This window comes from Leptopilina boulardi, unplaced genomic scaffold, assembly GCF_019393585.1.
Source record: "Leptopilina boulardi isolate dan_hultmark-lab unplaced genomic scaffold, ZJU_Lbou_2.1 LbouV2_392, whole genome shotgun sequence".
NCBI classification, from domain to species: Eukaryota; Metazoa; Arthropoda; class Insecta; order Hymenoptera; family Figitidae; genus Leptopilina; species Leptopilina boulardi.
Window position 1 is genome coordinate 1,627,281 of NW_026137965.1, and position 27,938 is coordinate 1,655,218.

General features: G+C 30.8%; 2 protein-coding genes across 2 annotated transcripts; one reads left to right on the top strand and one right to left on the bottom strand.

The window, feature by feature from the left end:
* On the bottom strand, positions 1 to 27,678 carry LOC127288585 (uncharacterized). Its single transcript, XM_051316124.1, has 6 exons — positions 27,512 to 27,678; positions 2,290 to 2,452; positions 2,050 to 2,178; positions 1,392 to 1,556; positions 713 to 1,012; positions 1 to 611 (listed from the first exon to the last, which is right to left on the bottom strand). The coding sequence occupies exons 2-6, from the start codon at positions 2,396 to 2,398 to the stop codon at positions 205 to 207; spliced, it is 1,110 nt and encodes a 369-aa protein (XP_051172081.1). The 5' UTR covers positions 2,399 to 2,452; positions 27,512 to 27,678; the 3' UTR covers positions 1 to 204.
* On the top strand, positions 10,677 to 11,276 carry LOC127288674 (uncharacterized). The gene has a single exon (XM_051316279.1). It carries the CDS (start codon positions 10,677 to 10,679, stop codon positions 11,274 to 11,276), a length of 600 nt encoding a protein of 199 aa, XP_051172236.1.
* Positions 27,679 to 27,938: the final 260 nt, after the last annotated feature.

Sequence of the window (27,938 nt, forward strand, 5' to 3'; positions counted from 1 at the left end):
TTCAAATTTAAAAACTTTTTATTAAATAATGTAAATTTAATCAAAATAATATTTAATAATTTTAGTAAATTTAAATAGAGGGTTGGCGCGCAGAGGGCGAAGCCCCCCTAGTATATATACATATATATATTATGTCTCGTAAATATATTTATTATTATATACAAATTAACAGTGTTAAATTATTTTATTTCAAATGTTAATAAGTTAAGACGTTAAGACTTTTTTGCTTTTGAGAAAAACAACTCTGTTCTCAACCGTATACGCAATTAGAAATATATAATTTGTTTTGGGTTTTAAATTTGAGAGTGTCCCTATAAAATACATCTTATCGTTAGGCCATAACTCCTCAAAGTTATCAATGTCAGTTGTTAAAGTATCCTCGTCTATTGTTCTAATTGTAAGATTATAAAAATCTTTCATTTTACGCGACTCAGGTTCCGTAGTATTATTTAAATCGATTACAAAAAGCTCCTTGTCTGCAGCGATGGAAATATTCACAGGTTGATACCACTTAATTTCAACGCTACTATCAGTGACTTGTAAAACTTCGATGAGTTGATCATCGTCAGTTGAATTAGATGTTTCCCTGAGATAAGAATCAATTTTTGAATCTGTAACAGAATATTATTAAAATAACAGTATTGTTTCAATGCATGTTAATTAATAAGCATTAAAAAAGAAGGATATGTGAATTCTAAATGCTGTTTCGTACCTAAATGATGTTTAGTTCTGATATGTGGGCTATAGATATTACTAGTTTCTGCTGCGAAATGATGAGCAACTAATGTAAATTCGTATACGTTTCCTGGTAAAAGATTTTTCACTGTGAAATTGGTAGAATTAAAAGGAAAAGGTATTTCCTGATATACCTTTTCAAATGTCTCCAGAAGATTTATCAACACAGTATAATTCACAAACATGTAGTTACAATTTTTAGGCTTGTTCCATTGCAGAATGGCAGATGTTTCAGTGATATTAAATACTTCTAAACCTCCCCTAAGTAGACAACCATCTACAAATTAAAATATAAAGTTACAATAAAATTCAAATTTAAAAATTACCCTTAACAGGTTGTTAATGTGTATTAAAACAAAAGTTTGAATTAAGCTTTAAACTGAAAAGTTAATTTTACTCTATCAGCTTATGTTCCTAAACACTTAAGTTTCATAAATGTTTTGTCAACCTTTAGTGATTATTCTCAAAAATTTAAAATACAACAAAAATGAAGTAACAACATTTTTAAAATTGTGTGTTGTTGTTTTACAATTTTGTTTAAGAATTATTTCAGGGAACTTTAAAATGCTAAATAAAAATCCTCATTTTCAATTGGTTTTTACTAAGCCTAATAAAAGTTAATATTACAACTAATTACTGAATGTTGAGATCCATACCTTTTATTCCTGTGAAGTTAAATACGGAGCTAGACAACGTACTATAAGGAGTTCCGTCAAGAATATGAACAAAAAATTGAACATATTGAACATATTTCCTCACATTGAATACTGTATAAGTTGGACAATCATCACTAGTACTATAATATCTACAATAGTCAGATTCTACAAGAAAAAACATATATGTCCATTATTAATTCGTTCTTTTATGAAATTATTAGGATATCAATACACCGTAATGAAAAAACAATTTATTCACTCGGTCAATTGCTGGTACTCTATCTAATTTTGCGATTAAAAATTGATTATTTAAACAATTGCATTTAATAATGCACTTGTGAGATATTTTAGGGCCAATCCAAAGTAAAAAATACATCAAAATTTACAGATTAAAAAACACAAAAGTCCTGGCGTATGATTTTAAACTGTAATTCGCGATGTATTTAATGTCTTTTGCAAATTTTGAAATACGCTAAGAACTTCGTGTGTTTTCTTTCCAATGTATTCAATAATTTTTTGCAAATTACTGTCAATTCAATACTAATTAATTTTAACAAATAATTAAAATTTACACTTTTTAATTTCAAGTATTAGATACAGTTTTATCTCACGAGTCTATTGATAACAAAACCTTATTTTTCAACAAATTGTTACTCACCATAAGTTTTATAAGGACTTATTTGATAAGTTATTAAACCAGTGAGATTGGGCTTTTTCCATTTCAGGGTGAAATTACCTGATGTTTTCATTTCCACATAAACCTCATCATTGGAACTAAAACAGATACCTGTTAACAAAAATATGAAATTAAAATAAAATACGAATATAAAAAACAATTTACCAAAGTTGATAATTAGTATGAAGTGAAAACAACTAATTATAATTAAATCTTTCTTACCTTCTGAAGAACTATTCTCACTTGGTGTCGTTTGACAATTTGTGTGAACGAATATTGACAGAATGCTGATAATGGGTAGATAGAAACCCAATAATCTTGTAATTGCCATTTTGCTAACGATTATGGTTTACTTTAGCAAACAATAGAGTCAGATCAGATGTAGCTGAATAATATTGAAACACATCAATGTAGAAAAAATTAAGCTCAAATAGTAATAAATAATAAAACAAGTCGGAGTTATAATGCTTCTACCTCTCTAGCATAAGTGTGATTTTAGAGACAGAAATGATACTAGGGTGAAGTGTCCTAAGAGTACGCACTTATTTTTTTTTGGAATTACTTTTAAACTTAAAACTAAAAACTCACAAATAAATGACTAAATTACAGTGAAACATCTGTAGAATGGATATTCGATGTTGGAATTAGAAATATTATTTTATTTTTTTCGTAAATTAAATATTTTTGAAGAAAAATCAATTGCGTACTCTTAGGCAAGGCATGCCTAAGAGTACGCATGTTCTATACTTTTAAAGAGAATCAACATTTATAAATAAATACAGGAAAAAATAATTTTTTACATTATCATTTTTCTTATATTACTAATTTATGTATATTAAATATATTATTTTTTTATTTAGTCATATAAATGACAATTAATTGAAACCTTCCTAAGAGTACGCAGGTTATAACCTACCAATTTACTATTGATTTATTTCTATTTTTAATAAATTATAAATTTTTGTATATTTAACAATTATTACCTTATTTATTAACATTAATTACAGTTTAGCCGATCAAATTTTTGTAAAGTACGGTAAATACTTTTAAAAAATTATTACTGCGTACTCTTAAGCAGTACAGAGAAGAATATAATAATAATTAAAATAAATACTTAACTGTAAAAAATCAAGTTCAGACTTATTTTATTATATTAAACGGTATTTATTTTCACGTTTAATATATTTGAAAATTGTTTATAACATGAAGAAACTCATTAATCATTTAATTTCATGAATAAAAAAATTACAATGACACGCGCTTTCTAATCTTCAATATAAAAATTAAGTAATATAAAACTTATACTGTTGTGTCGCACACAATTTTATTATATTTCACTATTTTTCAAAATTGCTTGTAATAATAAAGTATACTTAAGCGACAGAATAAAAACCTTTACAAAATAACAATTTCAAAAATTAAAACGAACACAACACCTCATTCACAATACTAAAATAAACTAGGATTATCCGTTATTTTCGGTTTCAAAGAAATTAAATATCGATTTTTATGGTTAGTAGTATTCTTAGGTTCTCAAATTTTCTTGTAATCATAAAATTCGCTTTTCTAAATTTACGGGTGTAATTTAGAGAAAGCTATTTAAAATGTATCTATCTGCTGGAGTAAGGATCGCCTTAATCCTCAGGATTAGGATCATTGTTTGAAAACAATGAGAGTCCGTCGATACTCGCTCTCATATTTGTCACGGCAACGCTTACGTCACAGGCAAATGTAACAACTCCACCTTTTTGGGTTTTTCCTAATTTTAACCAATCCTAGATGTCTATCCCTTCTTACTAATTTTAGCTCATCCCTCTCCTTCTCAACGCAAAACTTCAAATTTGAAAATTGATCAGAAATCTGTCGAACGTCGAAACCGAAGCACGAAATTAAAAATTTATTGTTAGTTCTACATGAATCACAACAGTACATCTAACACATGTACGTTTTTTAATATGAAATTATACATATATTTAAAGTAAAATGTCAACTTGGTTTTTTACTAATTATACCTTCTGTTAATTAAGAATAAACAATTAATTAATTCAGAACCGCGTGTTAAAATAAATGTGCGGACAAAACATATACAAATATCATTATTATAAACTACGACAGAATTTAATTCGCAGTACCTGATAGAACCTCTTCATGCCGTAAATAGATGTAAATATTATTATTATTATTATCTTATAATAATCTTTGTATTCATTCCTTCATTCATTCACATTTTCTTAGCACTTGAAATTTCTCATTATGTTAAAGAATTCACATAAGAAATTTATTATAATTTAAATGACTGCTCAATCTATCGAACGATACATCGATAGTATCGATAGATCGAAAGTTGTTTCGTTCTCCGCCGGAGTCGCTCTTCGGCTACTTTCAGAAATCTTTTGTATCTCGTATGGTCGAGCACGTTCGCGAACGATTTTGTTCAAATTTCGCTATTTTTCGCAAAAAGAGCTATCGTGCTCATTTAATATTTTTATTTTGTGATCTCACGTTTTATAACTGAGTGATATTTATTGTGAATTAATAAAATTTTATTATTTTTTAAACTTGTGTAATTTCTTTTTGATTTTTATTTTTAAATGGTTCCTGTGGAAATGCTCATCAGCGTTATTTCAAATAAGACGATTTAATCATCGCACATCATTGATCATTATTTGGCGATCCTGCCAGGATCCATTGGAACATTTTAAGTGATTGAAAAGTTCGACTTTCGCGAGTTTCGCATTCTTACACAAGTTCGCATTTTCGTGTCGTTGTTTTTAAACGTCAACATTGCGACGCATAATTCGATGCTCTCATGTGCACGTTTTAGTGAATATTCTGATCTCATTGATCAAAATTAGTGAACCTTTTTCGGAAAAAAAACTGTTGGGACATTTAATTGTTTTGTTTGTTGTGTCGTGCAAATTTTCGAAATATTGCGCAATCGTGTGCAATTTCCCACCGGTGTAAGCGCTTATTGTCAGCCATTGTTATTGATGCGCGATCGTTATGCGCATACTTTGACAGCATATTCGATCTGATATATCACAATCGATCATTTTCTTTTATTGAACATTTATCAATTTGTTTTTTAAACACTGGGTGGTGAAAAATAATCTACAGGATTTTTTAATCTTTTGTCGTGTAGTTGAAAATCTACAATCATGAAATTTTCGGAACAATTGACATTACAACATCTTATTGATCAGCAACTTAGAAACTTTAAAACGTCATTGCAATTCGGCAAAACATGCTGTCACCGGTAGTGACATAACCTTCGCTGCCTTGAATAATCGATTGAGGCTTATTTCTCAAATATGGGAAGTGTGCATTGCAACTGAGTCGCAGATTCAAAATGTCAAAAAGGATATGAGTAATTCTTATTTTATCGATGGAAAATTTGAGAAAGCTGAGGAATATTTTTTAAATTTTAACGATGTCATTATGAAGGATGTTACTCGTTTGGAACAAGAATTGATTTTGTCTCGTGCACCTACAGCTCCAACGTCATCATCGACTCCTGCACACCTGTCAACACCGTTACCAAGAATTAATATTCCAAGGTTTTCTGGTAAGCCAACAGATTGGGTAATTTTTCGTGATTATTTTATTTCATTAATAATTCAAAATCAGTCACTTGACAATTTACAAAGAATTCATTTTTTAAAGTCATTTGTTGAAGGCGAAGCCTTATTATTATTGAAAAATATTCCATTAATTGAAAATAATTTTGTTTCTGCATGGGATCGTCTTAAAAATAGATATGAAAATCCTCGCGCGATCATTCAAGCTGAATTAAAAGTGTTATTTTCAATTCAACCCATGAAAAATGAATCGCTTTCATAGCTTAAAAATATTCGAAATATTGTGACAGAAAAAATTGCGGCATTAGAGAATTTAAATCGTTTTTCAGGTTTGACAGTTGAACAAGATAGCAAATATTGTGATGGAGTTAGCGATATTTTAGTTTTTTATGTTTCGCAAAAATTAGATTTTAACACACGCATGGCCTGGGAATTATTTCTAGGAAATTCGACTGATTACCCTCATTTTTCAATTCTTTTAAATTTTTTAGATTCACGTGTTAGAGCTTTAGAAGCGATTCAAAGTAAAGAAGAAAATAAATCGAAAACTAAAATTGCACGATCTCATGTGGTCTCGAATAATAATAATAGTTGCCCTTTCTGTAAATTAGCGCATAAATTGTTTAAATGTTCAGAATTTAAAATTATTTCTGCTGAAAAGCGATTCAAAGACCGTAGCCGGATAAGCAGGGTCCTGCGGCCCCCGCTCAAATTTCGTCGATATTTACAGGATCAATTAGTCTCAGTATGAAACTTTTTTTCGCCAAGTTTCAACTTCTAAAAATAATTTTGAAAAAAGTTATGGCATTTTTAAAAAAAAATTAAAAATTGGATTTTCTCTTAAGCGTTTATAGTTTTTTAATCGGGTAAAAAATATGTTATAGGGGAAGCAAAAATGCATCTAACAAAAATTTGGTGACTATTTTTGTGTAGTGGAAGGGGTAAAAAAATTTTTTTTTTAACTTTTTATATTTTTTAAAAATATTAATTGACTTGGCACAATCACCATATTTTTTTCCTACATTTTTTAACATCCAAGAAGCAACATATTTTTTTGGCAGCTCGATCTGAGGGGTACTTACCCGTTAAAATTTAAAAAAACTTATTTTTGGCCTTTAACATGCATGGTATCTCATGAAAATGGGGGGCCAACATAACCGAGCAAAAAATATGTTAAAAGGACAGCAAAAATGCATTTAAAAAAAATTTGGTGTTGAATTTTCTGCAGTGGAAGGTGTAAGAATATATTTTACTTCTTACTTTCTTTTAAAATTTTTAATTGACTTGGCAAAATCGCCATATTTTTTTCCTACATTCTTTAACATCCAAGAAGCAACATATTTGTTTGGCAGCTCGATCTGAGGGGTACTTGCCAGTTAAAATTTAAAAAAACTGATTTTTGGCCTTTAAAATGCATGGTATCTTATGAAAATGGGGGGCCAACATAACCGAGCAAAAAATATGTTAAAAGGACAGCAAAAATACATTTAAAAAAAATTTGGTGTTCAATGGCGGAATACTGTGCATATGATTCTGCACTAAGAGTGTTGCAGAACTAGTAATAGTAACGAAAAGTACACGAATAATAAATGTTATTGTATTTATGATAAGTTAGATATACTAAACTTATGTTAATATAGTTTTATATAATTATAATATTAATGAAAAAAGTGCCGTGCACTAAAAATACACTTGACTTTTAATAATTGCCTGTTATTTTACTTAATGTCTCACAGTAAAAAGTAAATCTTATATTAAGGTTAATCTTAAATTAAATGATTCTTGGAAATCAACATAGTCTTAATTTAAAGTGAGCCTTGTATGAATTTAAGGTACTTATAAATCTGAATTTACAGAGTGTTTGAAATTCAACTCCCTTTGAGCCTTAATTTATAAAAGCTAAGCAGCTTGGGGCTGCTGCTTTTACCAAAAAATTGCCTTCAATATAGCACATAAAAAGTTCTGAAAATCAGCTTACATACTCCCTTTTTAAAATCAACAATGCCTGTCTTAAAAATGTTGCGTCTTAAAATAAGACTTAATTCCGCCCTTAAAATAAGATTCTCTTTTTACTGTGTTCAGTTTCACTCATAAAGCTGCCAAAAGAAGGCACACATTTGCATGTAAAAAAGAAGGGAAGAAAAAATAGGGCGATTGTGCCTAGTCAATTAAAAATTTTTAAAGAAAGTAAGAAGTAAAATATATTCTTACCTCTTCCACTGCACAAAAATGGTCGCCAAATTTTTGTTAGATGCATTTTTGCTTCCTTTTTAACATTTTCTTTGCCCGGTGATGTTGGCCCCCCATTTTCATGAGATACCATGCATTTTAAAGGCCAAAAATAAGTTTTTTTAAATTTTAACGGGCAAGTACCCCTCAGATCGAGCTGCCAAAAAAATATGTTGCTTCTTGGATGTTAAAGAATGTAGGAAAAAAATATGGTGATTGTGCCAAGTCAATTAATATTTTTAAAAAATATAAAAAGTAAAAACAAATTTTTTTTACCCCTTCCACTACACAAAAATAGTCGCCAAATTTTTGTTAGATGCATTTTTGCTTCCCCTATAACATATTTTTTACCCGATTAAAAAACTATAAACGCTTAAGAGAAAATCCAATTTTTAATTTTTTTTTAAAAATGCCATAACTTTTTTCAAAATTATTTTTAGAAGTTGAAACTTGGCAAAAAAAAGTTTCATACTGAGACTAATTGATCCTGTAAATATCGACGAAATTTGAGCGGGGGCCGCAGGACCCTGCTTATCCGGCTACGGCCTTTGTGAAGTCGAAAAATTTATGTTTAAACTGTTTCGATCAAGGTCATTCAGTAAGTAAATGTACAATTACGTATACTTGTGGACAATGTCAAGCGAAACATCATACATTATTGCATTTCAAAAATAATGTAAAATCTGACCAAGCAAAGTCAGCTCAAGATAAGTCATCATCCTCCGAATTACCATCTGAAAATAAAGAAAATGTTTCGGTTGCACAATCTTTTCATGCGACTCCTGGAGGAGTGAGGTCTCATCGAATTCTTTTAGCCACCGCTCAGGTTATTGTTACTTCTAAAAAGGGACGTTCAATTAAAGTTCGGGCATTAGTGGATCAAGGATCAACCTGGACATTTATTTCGGAAGAACTAGCAAATGCTTTACAAATTCGTCCAGTTCGATCCAATATCCAGCTTAAAGGGGTTGGTGATGTTAATGCAGGAATTTCGTCGGGTTTTGCTTTTATTTCGCTCGGTTCAAAAGAAAATAAAAACCCCTTAATTAATTCGAATGCTTTAATAGTAAAACAAATTACTAAATACGTTCCTACAGTTGATAGTAAAATTTTAGAAAAACCTTATTTAAGAGGAGTTGATTTGGCTGATGATGAGTTGTCAACATCATCCAAGTCTATTCACTTTTTAATCGGGGCCGATTTGTACGGATTAATTATTCGTGATGGTCTGAAAAAAGGTCAAATATTGCTCAGATGTATCGACAAATTTTAATCGACGAGAAAGACCGTAACTATCAAACAATTCTGTGGTATGATTCATACTTAAAACAAATATTAGAATTTTGTTTAAATACTGTAACTTATGGTACTGCTGCTGCTCCTTATTTAGCGTTGAGAGTTTTGCAACAATTGGTAGTAGACGAAGGTGAGTCATGAACTGATAGCACTTCTTAAAAAGGGTAAATTCCGTTTGAGGAAGTGGGCAAGTAACTCTTTATCATTACTTGAAGATATTGATCCATCAGATCATGGTCATGCACTTGAAAAGCCTCTAAGTGAGGATGACTCATTGAAAATTCTTGGAATTGTTTGGGTCCCCGCTCAGGACATTTATCAGTTCAAAATACAATTACCTTCAATTAGTTTCTTTCTTTTAGTTTCTCCCGTTATAGTTACTGCGAAAATATTTATGCAAAAATTATGGCTGAAATCAGTAAATTGGGATGAAGAATTACCTCAAAATTTACAAGAATTTTGGATGTCCTATTATAAAGATTTAGTTTGTTTGAATGAGTTGTCAATACCGCGATGGACTGGACAAGGTGAAACGGTAGTCAAATCTTCTATTCACGGATTTTCCGATGCCTCTAATGTGGCTTACGCTGCCGTAGTTTACATTCGATTGGTTTTTAAATCTGGTGAAATTCAAACAACTCTTCTATCGAGTAAGACAAAAGTAGCTCCAATAAAGGTGCTTTCGGTGCCACGACTTGAACTTTGTGGAGCATTACTTTTGGCTCAACTCGTATCCGCAATAAAAGATATATCAGTTTTTTCAAATTTGACTTCTACATATTAGACTGATTCCACGATAGTGCTCGCGTGATTGAAAATACACTCATCCGAATGGAAAACATTCGTGGCCAATCGCGTTGCAGCCATTCAATCAATCGCTTTTTTTGAAAAATGGCGACACATTAATTCAGAGGAAAACCCAGATGATTTGGGCTCAAGAGGAATTCGAGCGTCTCATTTTCGTAATAGTGAGTTGTGGTGGAGAGGTCCTCAATGGTTATCAGATCCAGAAAATTCATGGCCTTCTTTTCAAGAAGTTATAGACACAATTACTGATCTCGAAGCTCGTGTTCACGTTACTCACGTTATTGAAGATACACCTATGTGGTTTGATAACCTAATCGATAAAATTTCTAAATGGAAAATTCTTCAAAAAATTGTTGCATTTATTTTAAAATTTTTATGGTTAAAAACAAAATTAATAATTCGAAATCGTGAATTCATTGATATGCCTTCATTTGTGGAATTTTGCCACGATAGTCAGTTGGTTATTGTTCGATTGATTCAAATACGTTTATTTCCGAATGAAATTAAATTATTAAAAGATAATAAACAACTACCTAAATCAAGTGGACTTTTGAATTTAAACCCGTTTCTTGATGACAAAAATGTTTTACGTGTTGGAGGACGACTCTTGAATGCTCCATTAGAATATGATAGACGTCATCCTGCGATTCTTAAAAAACATCCACTCATTGTTATGATTATTCGATATTTTCATGAAAAATGTTTACACGGTGCCTTCAACTCAAGTTAAATCAAATTCGACAATTCTTTTGGATTTTACGATCGCGTCAAGTCATTAAATCGGTAATTTATAATTGCGTTACGTGTGTTCGTCTTAAAGCAACGGTTGCTGAACAGTTAATGGGATCATTGCCGATTAATCGTGTTTCGCGTCCTTTAAGGCCCTTTTTACACGTCGGAGTGGACTACGCTGGTCCTATTAAATTAAAATCACAAAAGGGTCGTGGACATTCGTCTCATATGGCTTATATCGCCGTATTTATTTGTTTTGCTGTTCGAGCAATCCACTTAGAGATTGTCAGTGATTATACGTCAGAAGCTTTTATTGCGACTTTAAAGCGTTTCGTAAGTCGTCGTGGATTACCCCAAGTCATTTACAGTGACAATGGAACTAATTTCAAGGGTGCTCAACGGGAACTTGATGAAGTTTTTAAATCGGTCGTTAAATCGGCTGAAATACAATCATATGTAATTAATGATAAAATTCGATGGGAATTCATTCCTCCAGCTGTGGCGCATTTTGGTGGGATTTGGGAATTCGGCGTTCGTAGTGTTAAATATCATTTGAGAAGGGTTTGAAAAGATCGAACTCCTCATTTTGAGGAATTAAATACTTTGCTTTGCCAAATTGAAATGTGCTTGAATTCGAGACCAATAAATCCTCTTACCGACGATCCGACAGATCTACGTGTACTGACACCGGGTCATTTTTTAATTGGTGGTGAACTTACTGCGATACCAGAAATTTCGTTACTTGATGTTAAAGAAAATCGACTGTCTCGATGGCAGCTCTGGCAACAACTTTTGGAGTCTTTCTGGAAGACTTGGTTGCAAGATTGTTTACTATCTTTGCAACAGCGTAACAAATGGCAATTAAATAATAGAAATTTAGAGATTAATCAACTCGTGTTAATAAAAAACGAATCGTTACCACCAACAAAATGGCCGATAGGTCGCGTAATTCAAGTCACAAAGGGTTCCGACAATCTCGTTAGAGTCGCCACAATTAAAACTGCGTCAAGCACCTATGTTAGACCTATTGCGAAATTGATTTTGTTACCTATAAAACATGAAAATGAATAATTGTATTTTTTTTTACATCGTTTAATTATTATGATTAAACTACGTTACAACTTTTGAACTACAGAGAGTTCAAGGGGGGCAGTAATGTTAAAGAATTCACATAAGAAATTTATTATAATTTAAATGACTGCTCAATCTATCGAACGATACATCGATAGTATCGATAGATCGAAAGTTGTTTCGTTCTCCGCCGGAGTCGCTCTTCGGCTACTTTCAGAAATCTTTTGTATCTCGTATGGTCGAGCACGTTCGCGAACGATTTTGTTCAAATTTCGCTATTTTTCGCAAAAAGAGCTATCGTGCTCATTTAATATTTTTATTTTGTGATCTCACTTTTTATAAATGTGTGATATTTATTGTGAGTTAATAAAATTTTATTATTATTTTAAACTTGTGTAATTTCTTTTTGATTTTTATTTTTAAATGGTTCCTGTGGAAATGCTCATCAGCGTTATTTCAAATAAGACGATTTAATCATCGCACATCATTGATCACATTATTATTAGATTATATATACATTTGCTTTGATAATGAGGGATCTCGAGGGTTTCTACCTGCAATTTGTTTCGTCAAAAACAGCCTTCGGTTGAGGGTTTATTTTCTATTATTGTTTATATAGGATGATCGATGATCGTTTAATTACTGTCGTGTAAGGGGAAGTTGTGTCCCTCATCTTACTAGCCGCGCCCGACCTATAACCATGTGGTTATACTGGATAATCAAAATCAAGAAGAAAATCTTTGGTGCCACCACCTTTGGGTTAAATCAGTTTAAAACACATCGTATAGGTCTATTGTACCAAAATTGTAAAACTTTTGAATATTAACATTTATATTTGGACCAACATATGCTCGTAATCGTGAAATTCTGAGGAATACGAATATGTCAAAATAAATTTTTAAAATGTTTATATTTAAAAATTTGTATGAAAAACTTATTAAGCGTTATAAAATAATATTGTCCTTAAGCCCGAGAACGCCACACAGAGCCCCCGCTGTAATTGACTTACTTGAGGTCCGAGCCAGGCCCGTTTTGTCCACACAGCCTTGGGTTGAGGGAAATTTGTTTTTCTATTATTGTATACGTGACATAGGTGATGACCGTTTAATTCCCGTGAGTAGAAGTGGTGAACCCATACTTTACTTACCAATGGATAACACCACTCATGCCTACTGCAATGTCTGCCTTACGCGAGGTCCTAAAATAGGCCCGGACCGGTAGAGTAGGGGTATAACACTTCTCCTCACAGAAGTGGAACGGCTACTAAAGAAAACTTGTAATAGTCCCAGGATACAGATATATAAAAAAATACTTCATTCCATTTAGTTTTTTTATATTCCCAGTAAAAAAAATAATTAGGAGTAAGCGTAAAGATTTGGTGGTAACTTAAGCTGAATTTGGTTTGTCGAAAAAACCGAATTGGAACGTTACGGTGAATTATATTTTTCTTACCGTGAATTCTTTTCTCTTGAACATTTAAATTGACGTTTTTTATTCGAGTTTGCATTATAAATGAATAGAATAAATGTTTCGAAGTATAAAAAAGCCGATTTGGTCTAAGAAATATATCATTTTTTAAAAAGAAATAAAAGAGAAATGTGACAGATTTACCGACTGTTTTAACATGTGAGTTGTACTCAATGGTAAATTTATCATATGAACACTACACACTTGATAAAATTGTCGGTGGATCTGTCACACTTCGCTTTAATTTCTTTTTAAAAAAATATATATTTCTTATTCCAAATCGGCTTTTTTACACTTCGAAACATTTATTCTATTCATTTATAATACACACTCAAATAAACAAACGTCAATTCAAATGTTCAACAGAAAAGAATTCACAATAAGAAAAAACTAATTCACCGTAACGTTCCAATTCGGTTTTTTTGCCAAACCGAATTCAGATTAAGTTACCACCAATTCTTTTTGCTTACTCCCAATTATTTTTTTTTACTGTGTTGCTCAATATTGGCAATAAGTATATTTGGATTTTGAGGATAAAATATGATAGTAGATAAAATTGGTTTTGAATATTTATTTTGATAGTGGAAAAAAATATTGATTATTTGATAATTGTGGAAGCTGGATTTTGGAAAATTAATTAAATAGAAAGCGGGTTAAATATTGTTTTACGGGTGAAATAATAGTTTGCGAGCTGAATATTGATTTGAATATCAATTGTTAATTTTAGAGACATTAGAAAACTTGATTTAAGGCGTACTTCCGTTTGCGAAGACGAAATATAGGCACCTCTTTACAATTTTTTTTTCATAGCCATTTTAATATAAATTTAAAAACTTTTTTTATTCCTAAAAATACATGATTAAAGCTACAAAAAGCAAAAATTGTTTTGTTTTTTCATTGATAATTACGATTTGTAGAGGGCGCCAAAGTAGAGGTCTAAAATTTGTAAGATTTTGCGGTACCCCTGTAGAGCCGCCCCTGACAGTCCAAAATCAAAAAACCAAAATTTTTTTTTACTATACATGATTACCCAATGGACTAATATCATGGAATTAAAAAAATCTAAAAAAAACAAAATGGCGTCCTTTTAAAGTAAAAATTTAAAAAATCACTGGTTTTTTTACAGTTTTTGGCTATAAAAAATAGAAAAAAATTTAAATTTTCAAAACTTTGATAATTAGTCCACTGAAGAATATGTTTCTTAACAACATGCAAAAAAGAAAACCTCAAAATCTCGTTTAGATTTTTTGCTACAGGGGGTACCGCAAAATCTTACAAATTTTAGACCTCTACTTTGGCGCCCTCTACAAATCGTAATTATCAATGAAAAAACAAAACAATTTTTGCTTTTTGTAGCTTTAATCATGTATTTTTAGGAATAAAAAAAGTTTTTAAATTTATATTAAAATGGCTATGAAAAAAAATTGTAAAGAGGTGCCTATATTTCGTCTTCGCAAACGGAAGTACGCCTTAATGAACCAAAAATTAAGAGGGTAGAGGAAAATAAGTAAAATGATAATCATTATCGAAATTGATGTAATGTGAAAAAAGGTTATAGACAACACGCTAAGTCACCTATATAAAGGATTATCCTTATTGCATTCGTTGGCTGATTTATAGTTAATGAAATATTTTAAAGGTGAAACACATGTGCTCGATTTTAGACGGTGCTTTTGTAAAAATTAAATTAATTTCAATCAATAAAAATTCTGCCAGCCATACGATAAGATTTAACAAATTTTCAATCGGATAACTAATGAAAATTTCAAAAATAGTTCAAATAACTGAATTATTGAATGAAAAGTAGTATTAAAATTCCCCTACGTAACGTCCGATTTTATTTAATATTTCAGTTATTTTGCCTTTTTAGGGTTCCGTTCACGCAATGAAATGAAACGGAACCTTTATAGTTCCACTCATGTCCGTCCACAAAATCATGTCCCCCCTTCTTAAACCATTTCAACCATTTCAACCGTTTAAGCTTAAACCTAGTATACATACGTATTTTCGCGAGTAGATTAAACGAAAATTATAGCGAATCCGATTGGAATTGAATTGAATATAGTTATATTCCAAAACGCCAAAAACTCGAAATTTCGGAAAAACGTGTCCCCTCTTAACTTTTACAGTTTTGGAGCTAAGAAACTTAAACTTGTGACACATTTAATTTCACGTGTAGATTTCACGAAAAATATAGCTAACCCTTTTGAAATTGACTTAAATATTGGTTCGCTACAAAAACTCAAAATTCCTTTTTATCTTAACTTTAACAACTTTTTAGCCAACCATCTTAAACTTTGTACATATATATGTATAATATATAAATATATAAATAATCGTGAACGGAACCCTAGGTAAGTGAGTGTAACTCGCACTTGTCTAATTTTTTTGAATTTTTCTTTAGTGATTCGATTGAAAATTTTTAAATCTTACCGTATGGCTAACAGAATTTTTAATAATTTCAATCAATTTTATTATTTTTGAACAGATTACCGTGAAAGCGTGATTAGTCATTTTTGACAGAATCACCCATATAAATTTTTTAAAGCAGGAAATTGAAATAGAAGATTTGTTTTGAAAAGTGTTTTTACCAGGAGCTTGAAATTTGAAGAAGGTTACCATGTCGAAAATAAAAGAGTATTTTATTTTAAGTAATAAAGATTTTAAAATTGTTGAAAATGTAAAATGAAATTTTTAATGATATGCATATGAGGCATTTTACGTGTAATGTCCTGAGTTAAAAAATTGATTTCTCGAAAAAAAGTGAAACTTGGGGAAATTGTTGTCCTACCTGATAGTAAAATATCTCAAAAAAATTTTTGACTTTTTTGAAATTTTGGGGGAGATAGAGGAGGGGTCAATTTTATCAGTTTTCCCTGACACCGCCTACTGTTTGAACTTTTTCTGTCTATAAATGCAATAAAAAATATTTTGGCAAGTATGTTTTTTGAAGGTTTTTTCATGCAATTATTTTTTTTAAAAAAATCGCATCGATTTTAGTGAAAATAGCAAATTTATGTTTAATTATAGAAAATCAAGGACAAAATTCAAAAATGTTAAAAAACGAAATTCACTATTGGAAAGATAATAAAAAAATTTCAAGAAACATACCTGTCAACATTTTTTTTATTGCATTTATAGACAGAAAAAATTGAAATAGTAGACAGTGTCAGGGAAAACTGATAAAATTGACCCCCCACTATCTCCCCCAAAATTTCAAAAAAATTTTTGAGATATTTTACTATCAGGTAGAACAACAATTTCCTTAAGTTTCACTTTTTTCGAGAAATCAATTTTTTAACTCAGGACATTACACGTAAAATGCCTCATATGTATAAATTTCAAAAATTATTGAGAAAAGATACAAATTATTTTTTCATTATGCAAAGTACTTTGTATTTCCAAATGCTTCATTTAATTTTTCCAATTAAAGAAGAAGGTAAACATATTCAAATAGTTTTTAGTGGTAATACGATTTTGGTTATTGGATTTGTGTCTATTACAATTTTATATGTATCGTCTTTCATAGAATCCAAAACTTTTTAACATTGTAAAGCGATTTCAACTTCATCGGCCTTGTGGTAAACAAAATAGGAATTCACCCTTTATGGATCTTGAGATGGGTCCATTAAACGTATTGCTGACAATTCGATGATCATAGCATATAATATTTATTTGAGTACAAAATTTGAAGGTCATATTGACTGTGCAATAATAGGTTATAAAGATGATAATCAGGAAATGCAAAATGATGAAATTTAACATAATTTAAACACACGTTATGTATGTCCACCAGAAGCTATGCACAGATTATATTTACAAATTAACTAAACTATTATATTATAACACCATAATGTTGAAATAGTAATACAATAACGATTTCAAAAATAACATTATTAATTTTGTGAGATCAAAATTCTAATAACTTTTCGTTAAATACAATAAATTTTTAATTTTGCATACAAAAATTACAGATATCACGCGCGTTTATTTTAGCTAGTTTCTAATAAACTGAGATATGCTGCGATATTTGATGGTGCGTACTCTTAGGCAATGTGTACTCTTAGGGTACCTTTTCCTATAGAAACAAATTTACTGGCCTAAAAGTAATTTCATTAAAGGCATAAAAGCCTGTAAGCAATATGTAATTTTCCATGTATAATATTAATTTTTAATCTGAAAATTCTTGAATTTTTAATTTAGGTATTATCGAATGCGGTCGTTAACCACACGCATGATGCCTAGTCCATATTTTGTGTCTAATTATTTTCATGTTTTACTTATAGGATCATCATGGACATCATTAAATGGATAAGTAGTTTGATAAATTTTAATTTAATATATCTAATATTGGGTGGAAAAATGAAAACTGCTTTTGTTGGCATGTTTACATGATTTACATAATTTTTGTAACATTATGCCTAATTAATCAGGATTAATATTTATAGGCTTTTTAATCTTTTTTCGTACTAAAAATTATTCAATATTTTTTTATATAAAGTAATGAAATTACTTTAAGACTTATGTTCGGCTATACTTCAAAGGTATATCTTTTTAGTTCATTATGTTATAGAAAAATGATTTTTTAACACCTTTACTCCTCAGAAAATTTTGAGCTTGTAAGGTTCATTGGAAATCGAAATAGGATTAACGCATAGAACCGAATTATAATATAGCAATGTTAAAACATTGTAATAAAAAAACTTCAATGTAATAGTTTAAAAAATTATTTTTATATTAGTTTAATTTTTTTAGCATACATGAGAAATAATAATTATATTCATGTATAAAATAAAATAAATTTTCTTAAAGTTTATCGACTTTAAGGATAACATTCTCATCATAGCACTCGCGCTCGAAAGTGTGATGCGCAACTAGATGCTCAAAAATACAAATACAAATTCAAAGAATTAAGATTTTTAAAAAAGTTTCAAACAAATTTTTATAAATATAATCATTTTTTATTATAAACATTAATTTTATTTCGAGGAATTTAGAAAATTATAGTGATTGACAATTTATTGTTACCTTCTGCCTTATTCTTTTTCAAACTACTTTAGTTATACTATATCCATAACACAGGTCAACAAAATCAGCAAACTTTTTTGTTGCGGCTAATGTCAGACCTGTTTCTGGTAGGTTTTTTTATGTCGAACACGAATCCGTAAACGAAAATATCCTATCAGCTCTAGTTTTTGAGAAAAACGGGTTTAAAATGTTCAAAAATCGCGTTTTTGGCTAACTTTGAGTACCTCTAACACTGAAACAAAAGGTCTTAGAACCTTCCACTTGGGCTTAAATTAAAGCTTAATGTTTCAACTATTATCCCCAAAAATGACCTATCTTGCACCATAACCTCAAAGTCATTTGTTATCCATTTTTGATTCCCAAATATTAATTTTGTAAAAGTTTGAGCGCGTACATCTAGTCCTTGAGGATAAGGTGCAGAAATGTAGTTTTTATGAACTACAGTCAAGGGATAAATTGAATTGAAGCTCAACAAGAAGGTTCACTCACCTTTGATTTAATTGAGTAGAGTTATTCAAATATTACCAAATAAGTTCTGTAGTTAAATACTAGTTACCAATAATTTAGAGGTTATTAGTGAATAATATAATTTTTAGGGCTTGTAGTCTAAAGTTCAAACTTTATTTTAAGTTCAAATAAAAGGTTCTATGATCCTTTTTTCTTTGCTAGAGGTACGCGCTCAAAATTTTACAAAATTAATATTTGCGAATCAAAAATGATAACAAATGATTTTAAGATTATGGTGCAACATAGGTCATTTTTGGGAATAATAGTTGAAACATTAAGCCTCAATTTAAGCCCAAGTGGAAGGTTCTACGACCTTTTATTTCAGTGCTAGAGGTACTCAAAGTTAGCCAAAAACGTGATTTTTGAACATTTTAAACCCGTTTTTCTCAAAAACTAGAACTGATAGGAACTTTTCGTTTACGGATTTGTGCTCAGCATGAAAAAACATATCAAAAACAGGTCTGACATTTGCCGCACCAAAATCAGTGTTGGCCTGTGTAATACAAATTTTAATCATTTATATAATGCTGACAACTGATCAATTGTTTTTATCACATTGCTTGTGTTTCATCATTTCGTTTAAGGGTGATTCTCTCAAAAAGGACAAATTACGCTTTTAAGATATTTTGTTAAAAAATATGAAAATTAATTGAAATTATTTAAAATTCTGTCAGCCATACGTTAGGATTTAACAATTTTCAATCGGACAACTAAAGAAAATTTTAAAAAAAGGTAAAATAACTGAAATATTGAATAAAAACTGATGTTACGGAATGGAGTTACGGAATGGAGTTTTAACACTAGTTTTCATTCAATAATTCAGTTGTTTGCCATTTTTTTGAAATTTTCTTTAGTGATCCCATAAAAATTTGTTGAATTTTATCGTATGGCTGGGAGAATGTTTATTAATTGAAATTAATGTTATTATTTTTTAACAAAATCCTCGTCCAAAAATAGTGCACAAATAATTTGTTCTTTTTGAGAGAATCACCCTTAAACATTTTATTAATTTTTATCAAAATGCAAATATTCAAAAATTATTCTGAATTAAGCAATATTATTAAATATTTAAACTATATAGGTATATAAAATATATAAAATAATATGTATTATTTTATTATTTTACTATTATTAATTAATAAAAAGAATAGAGTCCTATATTTCCATTTTTTAAATGTATAACGCGTCCATCATTAAGTTTAATTAAGAAAAAACATATTTTTTTAAATTTAAATTTAATTTTTAAAGGGCAGAGGGGGATAAGGATCCAAAAGTTGCCCCCGCATATATTCAAATAATATTTGCACCATATTGATACATGTCACTGATAGGGGTGACTAGAATTCATGAAGATTGACAAAATTGCTCATTCTTCATGAATTTCTTGTTCTTGGCTGAGTCATTGTTAACGGGTCTGCTACGTTTTCCAACCAACTCCACCGCCGCACCCCTCTCCTATTTTCCCGCTTTTTTCTCCTACTATCCACGCGTCAGGCCCTTTGTTGTCAACGCGTCACTACATTAAATCTCCTTCTCGCCGGATACTTTTCCGAGCGGAGTTTTCAGTTAATTTGTTTACAAAAAAGGTTATGTTCGAAGTTTAATGGTTTTTATTCTATGTAATATTATATGATTTATAACTTATAATTAATAATAAATAATTATTCTATTGTAATAAATTATGATTAACAAATCGATTATTGTAATTGTTGCTATTATAATAATTATAATTTTCATAATTGTTAAATATAAATATTATTGTTATAATGATTTATAATTTATTTGTAATTTATAATATATATATATATATATATATATATATATATATATGTGTGTGTGTGTGTATTACTGTTAATTATAAGTTTTCAATTTAGTTCTTATGTTTTAACGCAACAAACGCTATTCTGTAGTAAATATGTAGTTATTTTTTCACTCGCAGTCGAGATGACTTGCTAAGTGTATATAAGGTCTGAGTGTTAGAGCACCAGCCAGCAGGCGATTTGCCGCCCAGCGGCGTGTAGATCTCTTGCGAACTTTCAAATAAAGGTTCTTTAACTGCACTGTACTACTTTTCTTTCACCCTACTACCGTAGGCGCTCTAATCAATTTCCTCTTTCAGACCCCAACCCTCTTTTACACTCTCACTGACGTGAACGTACGGGGAGTCTCTCTTAAAGAGCGTTCGTGTTACGTGCAAAGTCTCTGTAGTGGGATTACGAATAGCGCTAGTCGCTATGTAGCGCTTTTCGCTATTTAGGGTTAAAAACTTACATATTTTTAGTGAAATTTGTTCTAAATGATGTCCAAAATAAAATAGCGTTGACAGTTTTTTCAAAACTTAAACTGTAAGATCGTAATTCCAAAAAGAATATAAACATAACCCCACTGGATCAGACCTGTGACATAGAATTCATGTCAATTTCCTAAAATATTTTATCTGCGTTGTAAACAAATACGACATGAAGGTGGAAACAATTCTCTAACTTCATGTTTGCCAACTGTTACTTTACAATAAAATTAATTTACAAAAAATTATTTGAATAAACATTTTGATTATTTGAATAAAACTGATACAATTTTTTTGAGTCACACCCAGTAACTAAAAATTTTTGTTAAGTGAATGTAGCTTCAAATCGCTACGTAGCGAAATCTTCGTAGCGCTGTTTCTATTCGTAATTCCACTCCTGGCCCGCCTAACGATACGGGGAGTCACTATTAGTGAGTAGTTAGGGTACGGGTAAACCCTCCAGCTACATTTCGCCAGGCAATCCGTAAATACGGAAAGCTACGCTTCTCAACGTCGTCATCACGTGACGTGACCACCAGGTGCCGCCTCACTAACGTAAACGTACGGGGAGTCACTCTTATCGAGCTTTCACGTTACGTGAAGAGCTGCAAAGCGTTTACGGCCCACCTACACCGATACCGGGAGTCACTCTCAGCGAGTCGGTTATGGTACGGATGCCGGAACCACCAGGTGACGTCATCTCACACACTATCGTTTCACTCCATGCGACAGAGAGAGAGCACTTCACGTGACGTCACTCTCTCTTATTCTAATACAACACAAACTCTTTCACGCCTGCGCAAACGTAATTTTGGTAATTTGTTTACGTATTTTCCCTCCTTTGAGCCTTTTACCCCTTGTAACTAGTATCTATATATTGCTACACATATGAGTATAAAATTCTAAAAGTATGAATCCATAATACAAATTTTTACGGGAGTTATGGAGAAGGAAAGTAATATATTAATACTAATTTTTCTCGAAAACTACTGAACGGAATAAAATATACTTTTGTCGAAAAATTAATTTTTTCAACCCCTTCTACAGCAACGTGATGCGCCGATAAATCATGGTTCGCCGGAAGGGTATTGATACAGGTCACTGATGGGGGTAACGAGGATTCATGAAGAATGCAAAAACTTTGCTACATTTTCATGAATTCTTGTCCTTATCCGAGTCATTGGTGACGTATTTTCTCTACACTTTTCCAAACATCCCATCGGCGCGCCCCTTTTCACTTCACGCTTTCCACTCTTTTCCCCATTCGCTCTCTCCACTTTCGCCTTACGGCCCATCTCTATTCATCCTCGCACCTCCCACTCTCAACGTGACAGGCCCTTTGTTTTCCTCGCGCCACTTCTTTTAACCTTCTGTTCGCCGGATACTTTTCCGAGTCGAATTTTCAATTATTTATTTAAATAAAAGGTTATGTTCGAAGTAAGATGTGTTTTTTAAACCTTGTATATCATTTATAGCATAATTTATTATAAATAATTATTGTATAATAATACATTATTATTAACTAATTATTAATTATAATTGTTATTAAAATAATTATAATTTGTTAATTGTAAATATTATTGTTATAATGGTTTATAATTTATAATGTTATATATATATATATATTTGTATGTGTGTGTGTTTAATATGAATAATATTATATTGTTAACTTATAGTAAATATGTAATATGTTACACATACATATGTGTATTTGTAACATATTATATTAACAAACTATATTTTAATATAATAATATTATTATCATATATGACACTTATTAATTAAGATTAGATATTAATTAGGTTAATTAGGAATGGTTAAGCAGAAATGTAAGAGAATCATTTAAGATAGAGCAAGTCTCGCGAAAAGACGCGGGACTCGACCCTTGACTCAGGCGAAACGCGTGAACCGTACGCGCATTCAGATTGCGTCGAGAGAAAGAATCGCGAACGCTGATTTTTGTCCTCTCTTTAAAATTCTCCTACTTTGCCGTTTTTGGAAAAGGCACGGATTATAAAATGTGTTTCACTGGCCCAAAACGTCAGTTCTCCTTAGAGCTCACTTGGGGTTGGCTTTCCTTCCCTTGCCTAGCCTTACCGACCGCTAACACTATTCAATACTTAGAAAAATTCTGAGTTGTTGGACTTAGAAAAATTCTGAGTCATTGAACTTAGAAATTTTTCAGAATCTCCGACTTAGAGTATTTCTTTGATATTGATACTTAGAAATTTTCGCCCTTGTGGGACTTAAACGTTTTTGACACACTGTACTTTAAAAATAGACGATCACTTCTACTTTGACTCGTTTCAATCAACGCTACTCCCCCCACCGACTGTAACGTTTTACACTTTCAGATACACACTAACGCGAAATACTCTACGTATCTAGTTGGTTTTCCTCTCGATATAAGAGTTTTCAGACCCATTGTTGAGCTGGTTTCCTCTCAATAATCCACACATCGAGCTGGTTTTCCTCTCGAATATACACTCTTAGCCGCTATTATTAAGCTGGTTTTCCTCTCAATAATTCGCCGCAACACTACATGTCGAGTTGGTTTTCCTCTCGATGTAAGAGTACCTTAACACTTTGTTGAGTTGGTTTTCCTCTCAACAAATTCAACTTTGAGCTGGTTTTCCTCTCGGGCAAACCATTTTAGCCAAAAATATTGAGGTGGTTGACCTTTCAATATTTCTACGCGACCGCCCTATATCGAGTTCTTTCCTCTCGATATTAGAGTACAAACTACTTTCTCCTTTTTAAAATTTAACAATCAAACAATCGTTCTTCTCTTTTCCCCCAACTTTAAAGAAGTTAAAGTTACCTTGCAACTATTTCGCCGTACCTTTAAAAGCCCCATTGGTTATGAGGCGAAATAGATTTGGCCGTTACCCGGTTACTCCCTCTACAGTGACCGGTTCTCATATTAATCTAATCTAATTTTTAATTCGCCTTATCTAAATGTAATCTAATTCTCATTTGGCATAATCCTCATTTGATCTAATTCTCACTTGGCCTAAACTTTATTTGTTACACATTCTTGAACGTGAATAATAAGAGAGAAAAGAACAAAAATATGTTCTGTCACTTTCTCTCTCATGATTCGCGTTCATGAGCGGGTGACTAATAAAATTTAGGCCAGGTAAGGATCAGGCCAAATGAGAATTAGATTACATTAAGATTAGGTGAATTGAGAATTAGATTAGATAAATATTAGAACAAGTTAAAATTAGGATATAGTAAAAATAGGCCAAATGAGAATTAGGTCATGTAAATATTAGAACCATATTAGAAACACAAGCAATCGTTGCTGCAATAGATCTGTTGTCAGCATTATATAAATGGTTAAAATTTGTTTTATCGATATAGTTAAACTAAAGTAGTTTGAAAAAGAATAAGGTCTGACTAGAGGCTAAGTAGTAGCAGAACTGGGCCAAGCCAGACCTTGCAGACTAGCGATGCTAGACGCTTTCTAGCTTGCTCTAGGCTTGACTTTAGACGTTGCAGAAGATTTCTCTACATGGGTACTCAGTAAGAGTGTTTGTTGGTTTAAAGTCTTGATATATGTTTGAAGAAATTTCAATTGATTAAATATTTTTCGAAATTTTTAATTTTTTTTACAAAAAAAATCATTTTTTGAGAATTAGCCTAGTGAAAATACTACCGATCAGGAAAATTTGCAAGTTCACAAGTTTGTCAATTTCATTGAATTCTAAACATATTGTATTTTAAATTTCAATGTTGTGAAAAAATAAAATTTCTAAAATAATCAAAAATATTTCATAAATGTTATTATTGTTATTAAATATAATAATATATATAAAATTGTAAAAAAAATCTTTCTGTAGTTACATTTCAAAATCTGTTATATAGACTTCCCGCAATGACGCCATTCATTTTTTAGGGTGAAAACAATAAAAAAAGTAATAAAATTTTTGTTTTATTTCATTTATTGGGTAGAATATGCAAAATTAAAAAAACTTTTAGAAAGTAGTTGTAGATTTTATTGAAATACATTTTTTATATCTTATGCATTTCATGCATTTGTCATGTCACCGTAACGTTACTAAACATTGCAGCTGCATTTTTGTAAGAAAGGCCCTTATTTGTTTTAACTTTTCTGTATAAAATCAATACTATAGTCGCGAGAGTAGTCTGATTGACTAAGTATTTCAATATTATTTAATGAATCGGAAAATCACGTAGATTTCTCATTAAATGGTATATACCCCTCTGAGCAGCCCTACAAGTGTATAGAAAATGGGAAATAAAATCATAATCCGACCCTCTGTAATTTTCGATAATCAAAATGTCTAATCTCACTTATATTAACATCGATTTCTCCTCGAATTCAAAAAATATAAAATTTGTAGGATTATTTTAGTGTCCTGTTTTATTGAGAGAAAATAACTTGTATCGGTTCGATCTTACATTCCAACATCCTTTCGATACCGAAACAGTACCGAATATCAGTATCGAGACGACATTGGTATGTCAAAATCCGACATCGGTCCGATACTGATCCGGTATCAGAACCCTCCTTGGGGAGGGTATACATAAGGGTGAAGGGTATAAATATTGTATACAAGTGTGAATTAAGAAAATATTAAAAATGTCCAAAGATCATGCGTTTACGCATGCACTGTATAAAGTATTAAAGAATTTTAACTGTTTGAAAGAGGGAGCGATTATTACCCACTTTTAATGTATCACTTAACCCATATAGGACCGAACAAACAGTTCGACTAGTCAAACTTCAACAAAGTTCAAATTTTTAAAGATCAAAAATTGATAAACAATTACAATAATTATGCCACTTACATTTGTAAGTGCGTCTGGAATTGTAGCTGTCCGATATGGGTTAAACAAATGATTGTACCATATTAAAAATATCAATAGTCCTTGATTTGGTAAAAAGAAAATTACCAACGATTTTAAAATATCTATCAGTGATAGTGAAAAAAATTTAGGAAAATTCCCTTATGACTTTTTATAGTGAGATGAAAATCGTTTAAAAGTGAATTTATTATGCTTTTGCAAGATAAAAGAGATGTTTCCATTAACGAAAACACTAAAATTTTTGTCCTATAATATTTTCTTAATTCACACTCGTATACAATACAAAATGATTATTATTTCGTTGTAAAAATTAATTTGACAAACAGACAAGTTGGCGAGAAAAATTATTATAAGTTCAATTGTTTTTTTCAGGGGCGAAGGAAAAAAAAAGTTTCAGAAAAGATTTTATGTTTGCTTAGATTTCTCAAAAAAATTCAAAATTTCACGTGGGTGGAGGTTTCAACCCCAAAACCCCACTATGTTTCTTGGGGGTGGGCATGTAAATGTGATTCTGGATCCGCGACAGAAACTGTAATACAATAATAAACTTCTTTTCGCTATTTTCATTTTAAAAAATGTACTTTTAATGGCAAAAATATTTAATGGGACCGTTCTTAAAAACGGCTCCACAGATTATATTGATTTTTGTGAGAAAAGTTTCTATTTTTCATATACTTTCACTGAAAAAAAAAAATTTTTACTAAGCAAAGACTTTTGGGTTTGAGTCTGGTTAAGGCACATCGTGCTTGATGAAAGACTTTGAAAAAATCATGAAGCTCTTTTTCGGAGAGTATAAAACGGTAAAAAAAACTTGAGCCAAATCGAAAATGTCAATGTTGACGATATGTTGGTTTGGCATAGAACGCCCCATATACACAATGACTTAAAAATCAAGGTCAAAATTTCAAAGGCCACTCTGAGCCTCTACTATTGAAGTCTATGATCTTAAGGAAGCCATTAAATTTGAAAAAAAAATTTCTTCATTTTTATTATTAATTAATATGAAAATGAGATATTTGAAAGATCTAAATGTTCAGGATTCTAGATTTACAAAAATTTCTATAAATAGTTAAAAATTAAATAGTTAATTTCTTTTAATTTTTATAAAAATGTTGAGATAAGTGAAATCCTCAGAACAAATTTTTTTATTCGTCACTTGGGGGATTTCGAGTTCGCTGATATATTTTTTAATTATTGTGGAAAAGGAAGGAGAATTTTACCTTGAAAGGTGATCCGTGCGGCACCAAATGTCAATGCCAAATATGTCATGTGCCGAGCGGCACAATGAACAAATTCTATTAGAATATATTTATATATTTTTAACAATTCAAGAAGGCCCAATTGATAAGTGTGCCGAGCGGCATCAAATATCAAAACCAGAAATACAATGTGCCGGGCGGCACTAAAGCAATTCTCGCTGAGTCTAATTAAACTTGTCAAACTTTTCAAGGATATTATTAACAATTAAAGAGTATCAGACAATTAAGCCTAACAAAACTAAATATCGTATCGTAGTTCATTAGTTTAAATATAGAGGTTATGTTTTCAGGTTTTAACAAATGTTATATTGAAATACAAGCGAATGTTAAGTTATTTTTATAGTTACCTCTTCTGCCTTCTTCTTCTTCTTTAGACTTCTTTAGTTTTACTATGTCTTTAATATAAATTTCGACCATTTATATACTGCTGACAGCAGGTAGATAACACAGTAAAATAATAAAAAGAACGCTATCAAGTTAAAATATTAATTTTTTGTGTTCATTTCATGTACACTTTTCTTCTGCATGCAGATATGGAGTATATAAAATAGATGCAGTATATTAAAATTTAATAACTAAGCTACATTAAAAGTCACGTTTTTAGATATTTTTTATTTCAACGATTTATATACTGGTGACTCACAAGTAGACAATATTGCAATATTTCATCTTGTTTCATCATTTGAAATTAAAATTTTATTATTTTTTATCAACGTACAAACAGTGAAAAGTCACGTTTTTAGATATTTTTATTTCGACAATTTATATACTCCT

Coding starts and splice junctions, on each gene's coding strand:
- LOC127288674 (XM_051316279.1), top strand. CDS start 10,677: ATGTTTACACGGTGCCTTCAACTCAAGTTAAATCAAATTCGACAATTC.
- LOC127288585 (XM_051316124.1), bottom strand. CDS start 2,398: ATGGCAATTACAAGATTATTGGGTTTCTATCTACCCATTATCAGCATT. Junction 1,013..1,391: donor TAACTTCACAGGAATAAAAG/GTATGGATCTCA, acceptor TTTAATTTGTAG/ATGGTTGTCTACTTAGGGGA. Junction 612..712: donor CAGAACTAAACATCATTTAG/GTACGAAACAGC, acceptor ATTCTGTTACAG/ATTCAAAAATTGATTCTTAT.